This window comes from Apodemus sylvaticus, chromosome 7, assembly GCF_947179515.1.
Source record: "Apodemus sylvaticus chromosome 7, mApoSyl1.1, whole genome shotgun sequence".
NCBI lineage: Eukaryota > Metazoa > Chordata > Mammalia > Rodentia > Muridae > Apodemus > Apodemus sylvaticus.
In genome coordinates, this window is record NC_067478.1 from 45,809,838 (window position 1) to 45,828,886 (window position 19,049).

Genomic DNA, 19,049 nt, shown 5'->3' on the forward strand with positions numbered 1-19,049 from the left:
GGTTATGAGCACTGACTGTTCTTCAGAAGGTCCTGAGTTCAAATCCCAGCAGCTACATGGTGGCTCACAACCATCCATAATAAGATCTAATGCCCTCTTCTGGAGTGCCTGAAGACAGCTACAGTGTACTTACATATAATTAATAAATCTTTTTTAAAAAACAAAGTATTAGTCAAAGGTCAACTATGATCTAGCAATGAGTTAGGAAATTAATTGTAGACATGTGACTTTAGCTCTGTCTTTCTCTACTTTTTAGCTTTGTGACCTAGTCACGTTACTTACCTTTTTAATTACAGTTTTATCTAAAAATTACTCACATAATACATGTGTTTTTTTTTTTTTTTAACTTTCTTTTTTATGGGGAAAGGAGAGGTTTGAAACAAGAGTTTTTCTGTGTAGCCCTAGCGTTGTAGGCCAGACTAGCCTTGAGCCCACAGAGATCCACCTGCCTCTTCCTTCTGAGTGCTGGGGCTGAAGATGTGCGTTACCATGGCCTGGCTTTTTCTTTATTACTATTTTATTTCAGGATATTCTTTGAGTATTATCTTTACATTTCATGTCTACCTTACATACATATATACCTATCACATATAGATAATCATTTTAAGATTATCAAAGGAAAATTCATGCTTAATTATGGACTTTTGTGAGAATAACTAGTATTTTCTGTATTACATAGGATTGAACCAAGTTTTAAGCCAGCAAGCACACCAGGATATCAGTCCTCTAGACAGCATGATTCAGAGACTGCAGCAGGAGCAAGACCTGAGGCGCTCTGGTGAAGCAGGTGTCAGTAATGCTAGCCGTGTTAACAGAGGTAAGCTGAGATTGTCCTTTTAAATAAAACTCAGGTCATCTTCATCACCAGCAGTTGAGAAGTGACTAAACAAATGGTACATCCATAAAATGATTGCTTTTGAATAATAACTACAGAGTTCTATATTACAGATCAATTTTAAAAGACTTCTGCATTTTCTTATGTAAATGTTAGAAATAGGATTCTCTCAGTACTGGGGATGAAGACCACTGTTTTATTTATATAGGAAAAGTTATCGTACAGTAAATATGAAAAAAATATGAAAAATCAGCTTACTATGTCATTTTCAAATCATAAAGTCAAAGTTTTAGTTAGTACATCACTCTTACTTATTGTATATTTAATGTTTAAAGTTAAATTTATGAGCCGTAAATGTTTTTGTGTTTGTTTTTCTTAACTCTTGAAAGACTTAGCAAGTTATTTTTTTAAGTCATGATTTCATATTTGTAGAACATGAACTTAACACTCTGTAATTATGGATGATTGCTTTTACCCAATCAATTGAATAATCACATTGTTGTTTTCATTAACCTTTTGCCTGTGCTTTTGTTGCCAATAGTGATAATTGAATTATTTGATGTAAAAGCTTCGTGTGGAATAAAATGTGGGGTTTTTGTTTTGTTTTTTGTTTTTGTTTTTTTTGTTATAAGCAAAGTGAGGCAAGTGTCTAAGTAGACCGTAACCCCTGATTTTTCCCCATTTAGGCTCAATAAGTTCTACCTCTGAAGTTCATTCACCACCAAATATAGGACTAAGGCGCAGTGGGCAAATCGAGGGTGTGCGGCAGATGCACAGCAATGCTCCAAGAAGTGAAATCGCCACCGAGCGGGATCTTGTGGCTTGGAGTCGGAGGGTAGTAGTGCCTGAGCTCTCGGCCGGTGTAGCTAGGTAAGGGGAGTTATCACTTTCCTTCGTTTTAACTAATACTGTTGAAAATACCTTTTCAGCCTTGTGATTTCTTTTCTTAAGCAAGTATTTTTAGCTAGTTATTATTGCCAAAAATGAATTTTAAAATTTTTTTCTATAACAATCTGTGTAAATGGTATGAGATGGGGGTATGTTATAATTTGAGAAAGTCACCAATTAGGTTCACTAAATATTTAATTGCAGACCAATTCAAATTTTACATGGTTGTTTTATCTGTGTGAACATGAATGTGCCTATGTGTGCATGTGTGGAGTTTAGTTGTTGATGTCAGGTGTCTTTCTCTGATTTTGCACTTTATGTTTAGCACAGGGTCACTGACCAAACCTGAAACTCACTGATATTGATTGACCAGACTGTCCAGTGAGTTCTAGGGCTCCACTAGTGTGGTATGTGATCTCCTGTAAGTCCTAGCACTGGGCATAAGGATGCACTCAGGCTGTGGCAACTGCTCTGTAGGCAGGTGCAAAAGATCCAAGTTCAGGTTCTCATGTTTATCCTCCAGTCCTTCCTTTATCTAGGTGCCACAAGGAAACACCACCATGTGCCTAGCAAACCATGTTGAATGGTAACTGGAGCACGAAATGATGGGTGTCTACAGAGAAAGTTGCTATGCTTGTGCATTATTTTTTTTTTTTTTTTTGTGGCAGCATAGCACGACACAGGCACTCTAGAATACTGTTTTGTGTTTTATTAGGCAACTGTCATATATGACTTCAACAATTATAAGTCGGGAATTAATTTTAATGAACATAAAAAGTAGTGGCTCATTATGCCAGTTCCATATGTATGTGATTATTTATTTTCACCCAATCCCCCTTTGTCCTCTCATGCCTCTCCCTAGGTTTTTCATTATTTGTCCAATCGTTTCTCCTTATCCTTTTGGTATTAGTTTGTTTTTACGGCCCAGTAAGTTTAATTACACCTGCTCAAGTGAGCATAGGTGAGAGGTAACTTAGTGGAGTCTTGGCAACTTTCCAGTGGCTATCCTACTGAGTAAAGTATCTCCTCCTCAGCAGCCATTAACTACCAGGAGCTTCTCGGGGAGGTGTGAAAACTTGGCCTCCTACCCTAAAAGCATTACCATTAATTGCCTATAAATTTTCATAGAGGTTTGTGACCTTGTGGATCCTCCCGATCAACCATCACAAAATTTGAGGGAGCCAGTCTTGTAAAAGTAGTCAGAATTGCTGAGTTCATGAGTGTAGGTGCTGAAAAGTAGGGGAACAAACGCAAATTTCCTTGTATTTGGCTAAGCAGATGGTGGTATAATCTATTTTATAGAGGAACAGCTTAGTGATAACTTAGATACATCTGTTTTGATGGACAGATGCTTAATTAAAATCATTCCGAAGTTGTGTAATGTTTGATTCCACTTGTGAACATTATTGAAATGTAAATGTTACAGGGTTGGAGAGCAAATTAGTAGCCAGTAAGAATTAGGAGGAGGGAGATTTGAGGTGGAAGAAAGTGTTGGTATGATAATAAAAAAGGAACACTAAACCTATTTTTATTGATGAAATGCACTTTTATTGATGGAATGCTCTCTATATTGATGTAGTGCGTGTACAAGACTACACATAATATATTTGCAGAGAACTACCATGGCTAAATGAGTAGCAGTAGAAACGGAGACCAGAAGGTGATGAGTGGTTTGCATCAATGTCAGCTCCTTAGTGTTGACACTGTACTTTACTTAGGCAAGATTTTACCAGTGAAAAATACAAGAGTTCCTGTTCTCTTTCTCACATCTACATATGAATTTAAGATTATTTCAGTAGAAAGATATTTAAAACTCAAAAACTTAAAATTTGAGGTTGACCCTTTTTTGATGATTTAAATTTTACTTTCCTTCCTGTTACAGAATATGTTGGAGGAAAAAAAAAGCTTAGAGGTTCAGTTTTCATACAGGTCAACAAAATTTCCAAGTCAGTGTAAAAATAAAATTTTGTGGTTTTAAGGAGTTGGAATTAATGAAATTAAAATTTAGAGCTAATACTTTTCTTTTTCTGTTAATTAGTTTCATCTTAATGTCTGGAATAGAACATGGTTTTGTGTTTTTTTTCATAGTAGGGTCTGATCTATGTCACTGGAAAAATTATGGGTGCTTCAGTAATTGGTGGTTTTACTTTTAAGGCTCTGCTGTTAAATAGATTGCATGTTTGACATGGAAGATTGTGTTAGCACAAGCCACAAGGTGACTTGCTATAACTTTGCAGAATTTAAAACTTGATTCGATTTATAATTACCAGAGCAGAAACAATTTGAAATGAGAGGAACAGCAAAACAAGTCTCTTCCTCAAATTTTAGTTATATTCTGAGCCACATGTTCCATTCAGAAAGAAAATACCAGAACTAACTTCACATTATTAGTGTAAGAGCTAACATTCATTTTTAAGGAAATCATTAATAAAGTTGTTGATTAATGCTTATGGTTTTTAATATTCTCTTTTAGTAGACAAGAAGAATGGAGAACTGCAAAGGGAGAGGAGGAAATAAAAAGTTATAGATCAGAAGAGAAAAGGAAACACTTAACTGTTGCAAAAGAGAATAAAATACTTACTGTCTCAAAGGTAAATATTAATTTGATTTATAATAGTATGGTGGTAAGTATAATGATCATTTAAAAGATTCCTCTTAAAAGTATAAGTATTAATATTGTAAGCAAATAATAAAGAACAGTCAGTGCTCTTAACCATCAAGCCATCTCTCCACTCCCTAAATGCCAACTTTTATGTATATTTTATATTCAATAAACTATAGTCAACATACAGAAAAGTATTTTTCAATTCTTTTACTAGTTGTACATTCTAAAACTTTTATTTTCCTTTACTTTTTGCTTTTATCCTTTTCTGTTACTTGAGTCAGCTGATACATGCTTAAAAGAATAGCCCTTTTTTCTCTTAAGGTGGGTAGGACCTGGGTTTAGTCACTCAGAATTGTCCTCAGTGTCAGGGGACTTGAGTAGCCTCTTCTGGCTTCTGCTGGCACCAGGATAGCATGTGACATGTGCTGTTCCCCTCATTTCAAATATACTCTCAAAAATAAAGACTGGTAGACTGCCCCTAATATTTTGTCTTGGCATCTCAGTGGTCCTCCCCTGCAAGACTTGTGTCTTCCTTTCGCTAGCTAGGCTGGAAAGTTTCTGAGCTTTTAGTTATTAGGTTTAGAATCACTATGTGAAATAGCTTCTTAAGCACACCTTTATTATCAGTGAGCAATGAGCCAAACAAATTAAAAATTACTGGTTTCTGACTAATTTATAGTGGATTAAACAAGTTGAAATATATTTTTTGTGTAAAAAATCTTTGTGGCTTGGTTGTTAAAGGTTGGGGTTTCAACCAAAACTATAAAAATTCTTGATAGAGATTGACAAGATTGACTCAGCTGGTTAGACATGTGCTGCAAAGGCTGGAAAGCTAGGCTAGATCCCAGAACCATCATGGTAGAAGAGAACTGACTGCACAGTATTGTCCTGACCTCTATATGTGTGCCACATATACACAAACATACAAATAAGTAAAGGTTATTTAAATTCAAAAATTAAAAAGCATTTGTAATCTAGGGTTGAGAATGAATGCCTTTTGTTTTTTCATTCCTCCAGGATTTGACCACACACCTGAAGGTAGTCTGACTTCACAGTAAGGTTATAGGATTAAGGGTCAGTCAAGAGAAAGGTACAAAGAGCATACATGCTTGTCCTGTACAAGGCTTTTGATACTGCCTTTTAATAACAGTGTGCTGGATTTATCATTGGCCCAAGCACTATCTCGTGATACCCTAATAAAATAGTTTTTATTTTTTGTTCAGGGTGGGGGGAGGGGCAAATGTTATTTAACAATCAGCCTGCTTTCTTGTTCACATCAAGGCCTTTAAAATAGGCAGGTGAGCCGGGCAGTGGTGGCACACGCCTTTAATCCCAGCACTTGGGAGGCAGAGGCAGGTGGATTTCTGAGTTCGAGGCCAACCTGGTCTACAGAGAGAGGTCCAGGACAGCCAGGGCCACACAGAGAAACCCTGTCTTGAAAAACCAAAACCAAAACCAAAAGAAAAACAAATAACAAAAAAAAAATACTCAGGTGTGATGACTAACTTCTCTAAGCATATGGGATGCTGGGGTAGGAAAATCTCATAAGCTTGAGTCCAGATCCTGTCTTAAAGAGAAACAAAACAATATGCATTTAAAATGTTTATGTTTTTCTATTTGAAATTTCATTTACCAGAATTATGAAGTTGTGAGGCTTTCCATAGTAATTTAATGACATGAATTTGAGTAGTTAGAAATTTTTATGCCAAGTGAAAGAATGATAAATTCTTAATAGTGGATTAATCAGTGTTTGACAAGGTACAATATTATTTCCTTTTTTGCCTTTATATGCTTTCTAAGATTTCTATAAAATTTATGACAGATATGTTTGGAGTGGGTTTGTATGTGACCATTTTACTTTGATTAGTGGGAATATAATTTCGGTTCAGAGTTACTTTGTGTCAGTTTTTTCTGCTCTCCTTAGTGTCTGATGTCAGGTTAACTTTTTACAAAAGATTTGTTTCTGTGAATGGTTGCTCGCTTGTATGTATGTGTACTCTGTGCATTCTGTGCCAGTGGAATCCAGAAGTGTCCCACAGAAGCCCTGAAGCATGAACAGATTGTTAGGAGCCACTTGTGGCTGTGTGGGTACTGGGATCTGAGCTCAGGTCCTCTGCGGACCACCGCTGGTCCTAGCTGACCAGTTCTCTAGCTTCCAAGTTCATTGTTCATGGTGGTCCTCTTGGCGTTCTTCATTTGTTCAACTCAAGTTCTAAAACCTTAAAACATTGTTTGGGGTGTTGTTTTCTTTTATTGTTGAATCAAGGTTTTAACTCTGATCCTCCTGTCCTAGCATAACTTTTGAGGACTGTGTTGTGTAGGCATTTGCATCGCTCAGATTTGTTTTTATTTGAAACTTTGAGCAGTAATTAGCATGTTTCATATTCTCACTCACATATATTTCAGTCTGTATGGTTAGCCTGATAACCTTTCCCCATTGCTAATTAAATGATTAGTTTTTTATTTAAAGATCTTTAGTTGGTTCTTTTTACTTATGCATATGATGTTTTTCACTTAACTTTTCTGGGAGCATGTTAAGTTTGAATATCTTTCTTACTGTTTGATTTTGCCTTTTTCTTGAATATTTGCACTTGCTATCTGTAACTTTTTAAAAAAATAACCTCAGGGTTGAAATAGGGTCTGTCTTACATAGCCCTTGCTGCCATGGACCTCTTTATAGGCAAGCCTGGCCTTGAACTCAGAAATATACTTGCCTCTGCCTCTTGTGTGCTGGGATTAAAGGAGTGAGCTACTATGTCTAGTTTGTAGATGACTTTTTGAGATTCATTTCAGAAAGAATTTCAGTTGGTAATATTAGTCCATTTCAGTGATATTTTAAATATGTGAGTTTTCCATAATAACAACTTTTAAACAAGAAGGCCTATTTCTTAGAGCCTATTGAGAAAAAATTTTATTTTTATTTATTCCAGAATCATGCTCATGAGCATTTCCTGGATCTTGGGGATTCAAAAAAGCAACAAGCAAATCAACACAATTACCGTACAAGATCTGCACTGGAAGAAACACCTAGGCCCTTGGAGGAGCTAGAAAACGGGACTAGTTCTTCAGATGTAAGATCTAAGGACATTCACAAATCTCTGTATCTCTTCAACTTGTTTTTTAAATATGACTTTCAGTTTTTGCATTCACTGTAAATACAATTTTGATATGGCATTTTACGTTTTATTCTTTCTTCTAAAAAGACCTACTTCTAAAGATGTCATATAGTCGGTCTCAAGTTTATAAAGTATAGTCCATATGGATTATTCTTAGTTTTCTTTGATAGAATTTTAGAATACTTTGTGAATAGAGTATGTTAAGTACTAAGTACTAAGTACTAGTTAATGAAAATCCTGTAAGAGTTCTGAGGTTCAAGATGTTTGAAGTTTATATCTATAAAACTTAAATATTGACTAATCATTAAATGCAGGTTCCTTTTACATTAAAACTGAGTTATTAAATTGTTCCTATGATGGTCTGGCTTAGTGCCACTCTCACAGTAAGTAGAAACAGTTTGGTTGGGCTATTTTTTATCCTCATTTGCTCTAGCTTTTTACTTTCTTATGTACAGATTTCTCTATAAATGTTTTTACTAATTTGTATATTTTTAAAGTAAAAGTCAGCACTCAATCACCATTTTATTCAGGACTTTAATTTTTAAGATATTTATAATTCTCTTTCAAATATAAAATTTTATAAAGTACTCTTACAGTTCAGTGTTTTAGGAATGTTGGTATGTTAACAATTAACAACAGTGGCATGAACGTTTCGGTCCAGTTTAGTATCCTTGTAAAGCAGTTAAGTAATTGTTTTAAGAGACACTAGAGTCTACTAATAGAAAATAATTAACATGGATAAGAAGTATGGATCTTTTGGTTAAATATTTTGTCTTTTTATGTTTTGAATTTAGAAATTAAAAGTAATTCTGTTTCTTTTCATTCTCTTTAAGGAAAAAAATGAAATGCAAAAACAACTATCAGTTACAGATTTCACTTAATTCATTATACAAACACTTGAATAGTTCTATAGTCCACATTCTTCACTAAGACACCAAAATAGGAATACTGCTTCCTTAAAAACCTGTACATACAAACAGCACTGATCAGACTCAGCAGGTGTCATTTATGTTTATTTGTAATAAATATATAAGTAAATAAACAGTAATGAAAAGAGGCCGATGAGAGGAATCTGGGGGTTGAGCATGAGGGGTATAAAATCATATTTAATTAAAATGTAAATAGTAAACTATTATTTTGTTGCTGGAAAGATGACTCAGTAATTAAAAGCACCTTTTCTTCTCAAGGACCCGGGTTTGGGTCCCAGAATCCACATGGAGGCTCACAAACAACTGTAACTCCAGTTAATTCCATGATTCTGACCTCCTGGCAGCAGACATATGAGACAGACACGTAAAATAAATTATTTTTTAAAAATTAGTTACTTAAATTGTAAAGAGCACTATGCTCTTTACATTGCTTTAGTGTGCTTAGAAAGCAGTAAAACTGAATCATACTTACTGAAAATTGCCTAGGCTTTGGACTGCAATGACTTAGGTTCAAATTAAGCCTTTTGTCTTAATAGTTATGGTGCTTCAAAAAAGTTTCTCTATGTTTTTAACTTGTACTTCTTGTATTCAGATCAATAATGCATGGCACATACAAATAAGTGTTTAGTAAGGGTGGGGACTGTTAATGTTGAAGCATGGTATTAATATAAAGAAGATACATGGGGGCTCAGCGGGCCAGAGCACTGACTGCTTTTCCAGAGGTCTGAGTTCAATTCCCAGCTATCAGGTGGTGGCTCACAACCATCTGTAATGGGATCCAATGCCCTCTTCTGGTGTGTCTGGTGTACTCACATACATGAAATAAATAAATGAATGAATGAATGAATAAATAAATGAATCTTTAAAAAAAAGAAGATACAAAAGAATTGTCTCAAATATTATAGCCTCATGAAAAAAATACCTGCACTCTGTGTTCTCTGAACTTTGAATTGTTACTAAGAGAAAAACAGTTTGTAGCTTTATTATTGTTTTTAAATCGTCTCTTATTGGATAAAATAAGGCTAAAGATAGAATATCCTGAACTGTAACGTTGTTTTATAGTAAGTAAAATAAAAATGTACCTAATTTTAAGATCCTGAAACCATCTACAAAGAGCTTAGCTTTTAAAAATGTTCAATAAGCTTCAGATGTTAACTATAGAGTTTGTTGTCCATCATTAATTTGTTCTTTTTTTAAACAATAAAGCCCTTTGCTTTGATATAAAACTGTAATTCTAGGACTAGGGTAAGTGAAAAAGAATCATAAGGCAGCAGATAAAGTTCAGAACTGTCATGTCCAGAATCCTGCATTCATTTCTTAGCTATGAAAAATTAAATAAAAATTAAATAAGAATGAGACCTGGCAAATATCTCAGAAGTCTTCTGAATCTGGTATTAACAGATATTTATAAACATTTGTTTTAACTTTTTTGAATAAAAATACAAAAGTTGTGGTTTTTTTCTACTCCTAAGTCAGAGGTTTGATATCCTACTGTTGCTAGGTGGTAGCTCATGGAATGTGTCTCCCTGTCACAGGAAGGTGAAGTACTTGCTGTCAGTGGTGGGACTTCTGAGGAAGAGGAGCGAGCCTGGCACAGTGACGGCAGCTCCAGGTACAAGTGTCCAGAGTTCACTTGTCCACGTTTTCTGTGTCTGTCACCCAAACACGGGTACAGTTATTTGAAGAGTCTCAGTGTTAGCAAGATTTTAGGTTTTAGATTCCTGACAAGTCTTTATAGAAAAATTTGAACTAGATCTATAAAGTAATGATTTTAACTCTTCTGCCTACTTGTTACTACATTTCTGAAAGACGTATTTCACAAGCAGCATTATAAACTAGCTTCACTGCTGGTTTTGAGGAATGTGTAAGCATCAGATTTTGAAAGTAAAGAAGTTTTATTCTTATATGACTGCATTTACAGGACATTACTGATTTTCTCTACCAGTAATGAAAACGAATTTCTACTCCTTGTTTTGATATGCAAGCAAGAAAATCTTCAAATACTAATGTTGGAATTTCATATGTTTAAAGGCCTAATAGCATCAGCTACATAACAAGGTTTTAATGGTCCATGGAGATATACCCTTGGGGAAGGAAGTTATTAGTTGTCCCTTGTATTTTTTTCCTGCTTCAATTCCTAAAAATAGATTTTTCAAAAAAAACATTAAATGTGTACTGTAAGCTTAATACAAGATTCTGATCAGTTCTAGGATCAAAGTCTTTCTTGACCCTCAGTAAAGATTCCTAATAATGGCATACAAATATCCATAGATAGTATTTAATATGTTTCTGTTTTCAAAGAGTAAAATGTTTGTTCATAAATTGAGGAGAACTTATACTAGAACAGAGAGAGTGCTTGTAAACATTTTTTATTAGGTCTTTAAACAATTTTAAAGATCGTGTATGGTGACATATAGGCTGAATTCTAGTACTTGGGAAGTAGAACTTATATTCCTTTAAGACATTTCTAATTATAAATCTATGCAAAATAAGCAAATACTCTAATATACTAACAAAAAACGACAATATAATTAGATATATGGAGGGAGCCATATCAGGACTACATATTTGTGTAAAGGTGTACAGTAAAGATATGGCAGATAGTAAGATAGTTTGTGTCTTTTATTTGTCTCCTTAATGGAAAAGTAGATAAAACAGTCTTGGTTGAATGTAATTATTGTGGTCCTACCACTGAGCCATACTTGTACTCTGAAGTTATTTCATTTTTCATCCTAAGGTCTTACATGTGTCAGTCTCTTTGTGTTTCTGAGTTCAGCCTTCAGCTGTGTAGGCACACCTTTCACCTGCCAGCTCAGTGTTTGCCTACTGTGAGAATTCCTGCTGGGTTAAGTTCATCCTTGCCGAGTGTTGGTGTTGTACCTCTTTAATTCCAGCCCTCGGGAGATAGAGACAGGTAGATAAAAGAACTTTATCCTTAGGCCATGGATGCTACAGCATGCCTTCAGTCCAGTACTCTGGAGGCAGTCAGGTGGGTCTCTGTGAGTTAGAGGCCAGCCAGATAGAGCGAGGTCCCATCTTATAAATTGAAAAGAACTTTCAGTACTTACAAGGCTTCAATCATCAGCACTTCAAAATAAGTCCTGAAAAGAAGGAGCTGAAGGAGATTGCAACCCCATAGGAAGAACAGCAACCCCATAGGAAGAACAACAATATCAACCAACTAGACCCCCTGCCCCGCAGAGTTCCCAGGGATTTTATCACCAACCAAAGAGAACACATGGAGGGATCTGTGGCTCCAGCTGCATATATAGCAGGGGGATGGCCTTTTGGGGCATTAGTGGGAGGAGCGGCCCTTGGTCCGGGGAAGGCTCCATGCCCCAGTGTAAGGGTAGGCCAGGACGGGGAGGCTAGAGTGGGTAGGTGGGTGGGTGGGGGAGTACTCTTATAGAAGCAATGGGAGGGGGGATGGGATGGGGGCTTCTTAAGGGAAACCCAGAAAGGGGATAACATTTGAAATATCAGTAAATAAAATATCCAAAAAAAAATGTCAAAGTTCCCCTCATAAAAGAAATCCCTATGCTTGGTTGTTGTGGTGCATGCATGCTGACTCTAGGGCTCTTTCTTCTTCTGCTTCAGCTGAAAAAGCTGGTGCTCCGTTCCTCAGTTCTTGTATGCAGAGGACTAATGACATGTGCAAGCAGCATGCGTCCTAAAATTATTTTAAGTTCCTACGTTTATTTTTCCATGAAATTTACAAAATTGTTTTTAGATATGAAGATCGGTGGAGTTGAGCATAAGGAAATAATACCTTTTAGTTCATGAGTGCTTGTATCTAACTGACTGTCTATCTAATCTGTCTGTCTGTCTAAAAAAATGGTCTAAAATTACCCTACTGTGAGGCTTAAAAGTCGCTTTTCTTCTTTTAGTGACTATTCCAGTGATTATTCTGATTGGACAGCAGACGCTGGAATTAATTTGCAGCCACCAAAGAAAGTTCCTAAGCATAAAACCAAGAAACCAGAAAGTAGTTCAGATGAAGAAGAAGAATCTGAAAATCAGAAGCAAAAACATATTAAAAAGGAAAGAAAAAAAGCAAATGAAGAAAAAGATGGACCAACATCACCAAAGAAAAAAAAGCCCAAAGAAAGAAAGCAAAAGGTTGGTTCACAATTTTTATATCAAATGTTTTATTCTTGGGAAGTGATTCAAAGCATAAATGTGAAAAATCCAACACAGTGAGGTTTATTTATAAATACTAATAGAAAAAATTCAGAGGTGTATATATAGTAAGCAGTAGTGAGGTACATGGAGATATGTTGACAGAAGTGTTTGGATGCTTGACGCTGAAGAATGTTTACTCAGAACATTGCCATAGTTTATAAATAGTTGAACCTTTACAAACATTTTTGAATCCACTGAGATTTATTTACATAAGGAAAATAATAGTATACGAAATTTTGTCTACTTATGGTCTTATATTAACTATTCTAATTATTAGTCCTATAAATACAAAAAAGTTCCAGGGGTGCATCACATGAAATACAAATGACAAAACTTGTCATAGTTAACCATAAAGCAAATACAAATCAATTATTGGGTAAAATATACTTTTATAGCAAGTTTTTATTAAATACAGTATACAAACTACATGTTTTCATTTTTTTGAGTTAGTAATGTGTTTGGTTAATTAATGAGTCTGGACAGTTTGAAAGTAGAGAAGAAACAAGGCAATGGTAGAGGAAATCTATCCTTATAAAGCTGAAATTTGTAATCCAGCAAATGAGAGTATGGCAGCTCAGAACTTTATTCCTCTGAAATAAATGCATGTTTGTCTCTGTTGTATGAACTGCTGTAATAAGGATCAGGGAGGGAGGGGGCTCATGGAGATATTCAGGAGGAGAGTAGCTGGTGAAGATACTTGCTACCAATCAAGGCTGGCCACTTAAGTTTGATCCCTGCCTCTGACATGGTAGAACGTGAAAATTTATTACTGCCAATACACCATGGCACATGCACAGACTAACTTTTTTTTTTTAATTTAAAGAAAATAATACTATAGTAAATAGACATTTTGGTAAATAGAAAAATTTTAGAAAATACATGTTTACGTTTTCTTAGTTCAGTGGGTTGATACATGTTTTTAATTCAGCTTTTGGCAGGCAAGTTTGAGTCCAGCCTGGTGTACCTACCAAATACCACGGTAACCAAGACTACATAGAAACACTCTGCTGTCCCCAACTCCCATCAACACCACCCCTTGCCAAAAATTAATTTTTTAATTTTAATTTCTTTAGAAGTAAATATGTTATCATTTGTAGAATTAAATACTACTATGCTCCAGCTCTTTATTTTCAAGAAGCTTTGAAAATTATAAGAATATATGCAGGTTAAGTATTTGTTTGATTTTTACTGGTTGAATTTATATTTATTTCAACTCTACTATAAATTGCTGTAATTTGGTTTATAATGAAATGATGGTTCTTTTTACCTACCTTCCTTGCATTTTGTGAGGAAAATTTCCCAAAGACAATCCCACATTTGTCCTTAGTTTCTGCCTAATGAAGGATTATAAATGAACCAATGCTGTATTTGAATCTCCCGTTAGGAATATTTTAATTCTGCTGTTTGGCCATGTCAGAATATTGTAGCAGGATCTGTTTATGGGACATCCTTTAATGAGATTAAGGTATGAATCATGCCCTTCGACTAGACTTTTGTTCCCATGTTTACTATTTGATCAACATAATAGGGTAATAAATTCATTTTTTACATAGTCTTCAAGTTTTATCCGGCAACTCAATAGTGGTTCCTGTGTATGTATAGAGTTGTAGTGAAAAACATTTAGCAAACAAATCATAAGTAGATGACTAAATGTGTGAGAAAATGAGAACATTTTCCATATTACTGACTTTTAGTTAAGCAAAGTGCAAGTTATATATAGAAAATGGTAGCAAAAGAATTTTTTTAAAGATTTATTTATTATATATTAGTACACTGTAGCTGTCTTCAGACACACCAGAAGTGGACATCAGATCTCATTACAGATGGTTGTGAGCCACCATGGGGTTGCTGGGATTTGAACTCAGGAAGAGTTCTGATTTGAACCTCTGGAAGAGCAGTCAGTGCTCTTAACCGCTAAGCCATCTCTCCAGCCCCAGCAAAAGAATTCTTAAGCAAACTCAATAAACTGTTCAGGACTCAAAGTTTATAAAATATGTGATCAATAAAAATAAATGTAAGCGAGTGTTCTTATTCTGTGTTCTTATTCTTATAATGTGTTAATAATATGTTCTAATGCCCCAAGATAACAGTAAAAGAAACGTCACATTTTTTAGAGATAATTCAGAAATTAAATAGGAAAAATACTTGATCAGTGTAGAGTCATGCCTAGAGATCTGTGGGAGGGAGCTATTGACTGCACCTCCAAAGTAGGAAACCTGAAGTCACAGAGCAGGAAACTTGAAAAATATTCAATACATTTTTAACTTTTTAATACTAGGTGACAAAAGTCTGCTTTAACCAAGTATTTAAGGTTCCCCTAGTATCAGTGGGTATTGAAATGTGTTCTTAGGATTCTGTGTAATACTAGAATCTTAGTGACATGTTTAGTTATTCCTATTTAATGTACAATTATACTTTCTGAAAGACTTATTACCGATTCCTGTCAACATTGACACTTTCTGTATTGGGAGATATAATTGCCTGGTACAATTAATATGCCACATTTGAGTTAAAATTAAGATTTAAACATATTTCCTCTTTATCAAAATAATCTTTATAAGCCAACCCTTTGCTTACAACCTCAGTGTATAAAACTGGTAAAATAAGAGCAAAAGAATTTCTAGAAGACGTTCTTTGGTGGTCTGTATTTGTAAGATTCTTGTTACCTGAATACAACAATAGATAATCAAAAGGAGATTTGGTTTATTTGGGCTCTAAAGATCCTAGGTTTTAGGTTGAGTTCAGGTGGCTCTGGTGTTTTGAGGCCAGAACATCATGATGGGGAAGGTATGTGCTTACCTCATTGTGAGTGGGAAGGAGAACTGCCATCCCTGTGTCCTGTCTCTGCCTCACCCAGTGCAAGTCCTTAGCCATGCAGTATTTGTCTATGAGGCACTGCCTCCTGAAAGTTTTAGCACCCCCGATGTCACCACAGACTAGCAGTCAGGCTTTCAGCATTTAACATGGCAGGGAGGAATAATATTTAAGACCCCAAACAGTTACTGGGTCTAACTTAGTCATAAATACTTGTGATTTACATAACTACTTAGGCATCGCCTGCTTAATAATGGGTCTCGAATCTTACAAATCCTTTTTTCCTCCTCTTTCCTGAGACAGTGTTTCTCTTTGTATCCCTGGTTGTCCTGGAACCAACTCTGTAGACCAAACTAGCCTGGAACTCACAGGGATCAGCCTGTTTCTGCCTTCTGAGTGGGATGTGCGTCCGCACTGCCCAGTGTAGCTCTTCACAAAATTGATTTTCCAAGTACTACTTGAACTTTGCTCTTCCTCAGCTTTCCTCACTAGAGTGGCCATAACTCCGTCTCTTACTCTTAAGGAATATTGAGTATTTTCTGTTACTTGGCATTATTTAATCTGCCAGGGAACTATGACCCTGCCTTCAAAACATATCTAGCATTTGACTGTTGCTTGACCAGGTCAGTTCTCATAGAATTGTTTTACTCTACCCCGTCCTTTCGTTTTGACCCACTTTAATCCAGAGGACCGGTCTCTCTTCTTCTGTTGTTAAACCAACCTGTGTCCCCCCATCTCAAATTCATTGTCTCTTTGTGTGAATGCATGCGTGCGTGTGTGTATGTGTTTGTGTGTGTGCATGTGTGCTCATGTAAACAAAAAATGCATAAACAAAACCAAAGGATGCCGTTTAGTGTTTGCTTATATGTATACGAATTCGGGACTTGGTACTGGATAATAAGTTAGGAGTCTCATTACTTGGGATAACTTAATTGTCATGCTCTCAACATTCCTTAGTTGCCAATAGTTCTCTGCCAGAATTGCTGATGTATCATTATTTAACTTCTCTGTTAAAGACAGCAGGCAGGCCTCCTATTGAGTATACCTGGAGTCTGATTCGACAGCTGTTGGCTACTACTAAGATATGAGCACCACTGTAGTACCTTTAGGGGTATTGGGAGATGTTGGTTGTGTGGTCCATAGGTGTCACAGCTCAGTAGGAATTTTGGTTGCTTCAGTGGGTTGGCAGCTTGCATAGCACTTTTCAATGCTGTGAAGATAATTGCATTTTCTAAAAGAAGAGAATAGCTATTCTACCATTATAGCTAGAAAGTAGTCATGTATGATAAACAAAACAAATATGGGTGGCTACGTTTCAGTAAAACTTAATAAAACACTCAGCAAATTGTATTCTTTGACTGTGAGCCATTTGCTGCTCAGATGTACATGTATATTTTTTTTCAGCCATCCTAGTACTTTTCAGCCTAACATTTCAGTGAAATCATTTCCAAGGCTTTTGCTTCTCCCATGTTCTCAAGGTGTGAGAGCTCTCCTGAGACATTAAATTAAAAATACCAGGTGAGCGATAGGAATATATAGGAAACTGTATGTTGTGAAGTAACTCTTAGGAGCATCTCCTGCAAATGGTGGTCTTTGCTGTCATGGTGCTGCTGCTTTTGTATGACAGCAAACCCATTCAAAGCGATTAAGCTGTAGGGGAGGGTGCAGCTTAATTTTTATTGGTTCAGAGGTAATTTGCTTACAAAAAAAAAAAAAAACCCAACAGCAACAAAACCGTCAATAAATACACTTCAGTCCCATTTTAAATCTCTTGCATAAATAATGTTAGATTTTTCTTTTTAAGTTCATTTTCCATTCAAGTAAGGTAATACTATAAAGGCTATTGTCATCAGATTACTTGTTGGTGACCAGGTGACTAGTAAAACTTAAAATATTTACTCAGAAGCATAGGTTTGTTTTATTGTTGTTTCTTTAATCCATAGGAGTTAAAGTAAAAGACCTGTTTTTAGTATTCCTTTCAGAAAAGATGAGAGAGAGAGAGAGAGAGAGAGAGAGAGAGAGAGAGAGAGAGAGAGAGAGAGAGAGAGAGAGAAGGAGAGAGTGAGTGAGTGTGTTTTGTTTGGGAACAGCATAAATGACTCTAAGAATGCAATGACTACTTTTAGTAAGAGATGATGCTCTGTATCCCAGCAGTTAATGAAGTGGAAGGAAGGATGGATACGAGTCCAAGATCAGCCTCCACTATATAATGACTTTGAAGCCAACCTGGGCTACATGTCTAAAACAAATAGAGTGAGTGGCAGCGACAAAGTGAGAGAAAGAATAAATGTGAGTGAATGAATGAGACTGTTCTTAGGTTGTTCAAAAGTGTAATGTCCAGTTTATAGATTTTAAGACAATACAGCACATTTTAATTTGCTGTGTGGACTTTTTATTAGATGATGTGTTTTGCATGGGGGAACTAGAAGAGTTTATAGTTTTGCCTTTCAGGATAGGATGTCTTTTGAGAGTTTTGAGAAGAAGAGTGCACATGTTGCTTTTGTCCTAGCTCTGTGTCAGTGATTAGGAAAAGCTGAATAGCTTTTGTCACTTCTACGGCTTTTCTAGAATAAGGTTTTAGTACTGGAGAGTAAAAATTTTTCTACAGATTCATTTCCTTTTGTTTGAAGATACTAATGCTGTTGCATGCTTTCTCAGATAATAACTTTTGTCACTTCTATGACTTTTCTAGAATAAGGTTTTAATACTGGAGGATAAAAATTTTTGTAAAGATTCATTTCCTTGTGTTTGAAGATACTACTAATGCTATTGCATGCTTTCTCAGAGATTGGCCGTAGGAGAACTAACTGAAAATGGTCTAACGTTAGAAGAATGGTTGCCTTCGGCATGGATTACAGATACAATTCCCAGAAGATGTCCATTTGTGCCACAGATGGGTGATGAGGTACTGTTAAACTTTACATTTTAAAAGTTAAAGTTTTTTTTTCAAGTAGTAACCTAAATATCTTATAGGTTTGAAACTTTATTTGTAGAAGATTGCATCAAGTTCCTTAAAAAATGTATCATTCTAAATACCTCTAACAGAATATGGAAAAGGGTAATCAAAGATCTAGTAATAATATTCCTCAGTACAACTATAAATATGTGATAATATTAAATATAATTTGTAATATTAAGTATTTTGAAAAGACTTCCCCCCCCCTTTCTGGTTTTCCAAGACAAGGTTTTTCTTTGTAGCACTGGCTGACCTGGAACTCACTCTGTAAAACAGGCTGTCCTAAAACTAAAGTGAACTTGAAATTTATTTAAGACTTTCTATCAGAATTTCTCAGACCTATATCTCTTTATTTTATAATGTAAATTTAAGAAGTTTTACCTAGTAGTATCAAACATAGTGACTATAAAAATACCTTAAATAGAAGCTTCCTTTTTAAAAACTTAGTAATTAGTATTATTATAAATTAGGAACTAACAAGTATGATTTATTTATTTAAAGGGCCTCATAAGCTTTAGGAGCTTAGAACATACCTTTGGAATGGCAGTTCTTAACAGTCTGTAGCAGTAAATGATAATAGTACTTTCTTTTTTTTTTTTTTTTCTTTCTTTCTTCTTTTTCAAGACGTTTGTCTGTATATGGCCCTGGCTGTTCTGGAACTCACTCTATAGACCAGGCTGGCCTCGAACTCAGAAATTCACCTGCTTTTGCCTCTCAAGTGCTG

The 19,049-nt window shown here is 35.5% G+C and overlaps 1 protein-coding gene across 4 annotated transcripts in view; it reads left to right on the forward strand.

Annotated features, from left to right (window-relative positions):
* Positions 1–19,049, forward strand: part of Phip (pleckstrin homology domain interacting protein) — a 112,537-nt gene that overhangs the window by 63,449 nt on the left and 30,039 nt on the right. For 3 of the 4 annotated variants that reach the window (XM_052187740.1, XM_052187736.1, XM_052187739.1), the window contains exons 18-24: positions 680–817; positions 1,522–1,705; positions 4,197–4,314; positions 7,259–7,399; positions 9,909–9,985; positions 12,261–12,492; positions 18,155–18,274. In XM_052187740.1, coding sequence (XP_052043700.1) covers positions 680–817; positions 1,522–1,705; positions 4,197–4,314; positions 7,259–7,399; positions 9,909–9,985; positions 12,261–12,492; positions 18,155–18,274 — 1,010 coding nt within the window. The remainder of the gene's footprint in view (positions 1–679; positions 818–1,521; positions 1,706–4,196; positions 4,315–7,258; positions 7,400–9,908; positions 9,986–12,260; positions 12,493–18,154; positions 18,275–19,049) is intronic. The other variant, XM_052187738.1, reaches the window with a different exon arrangement.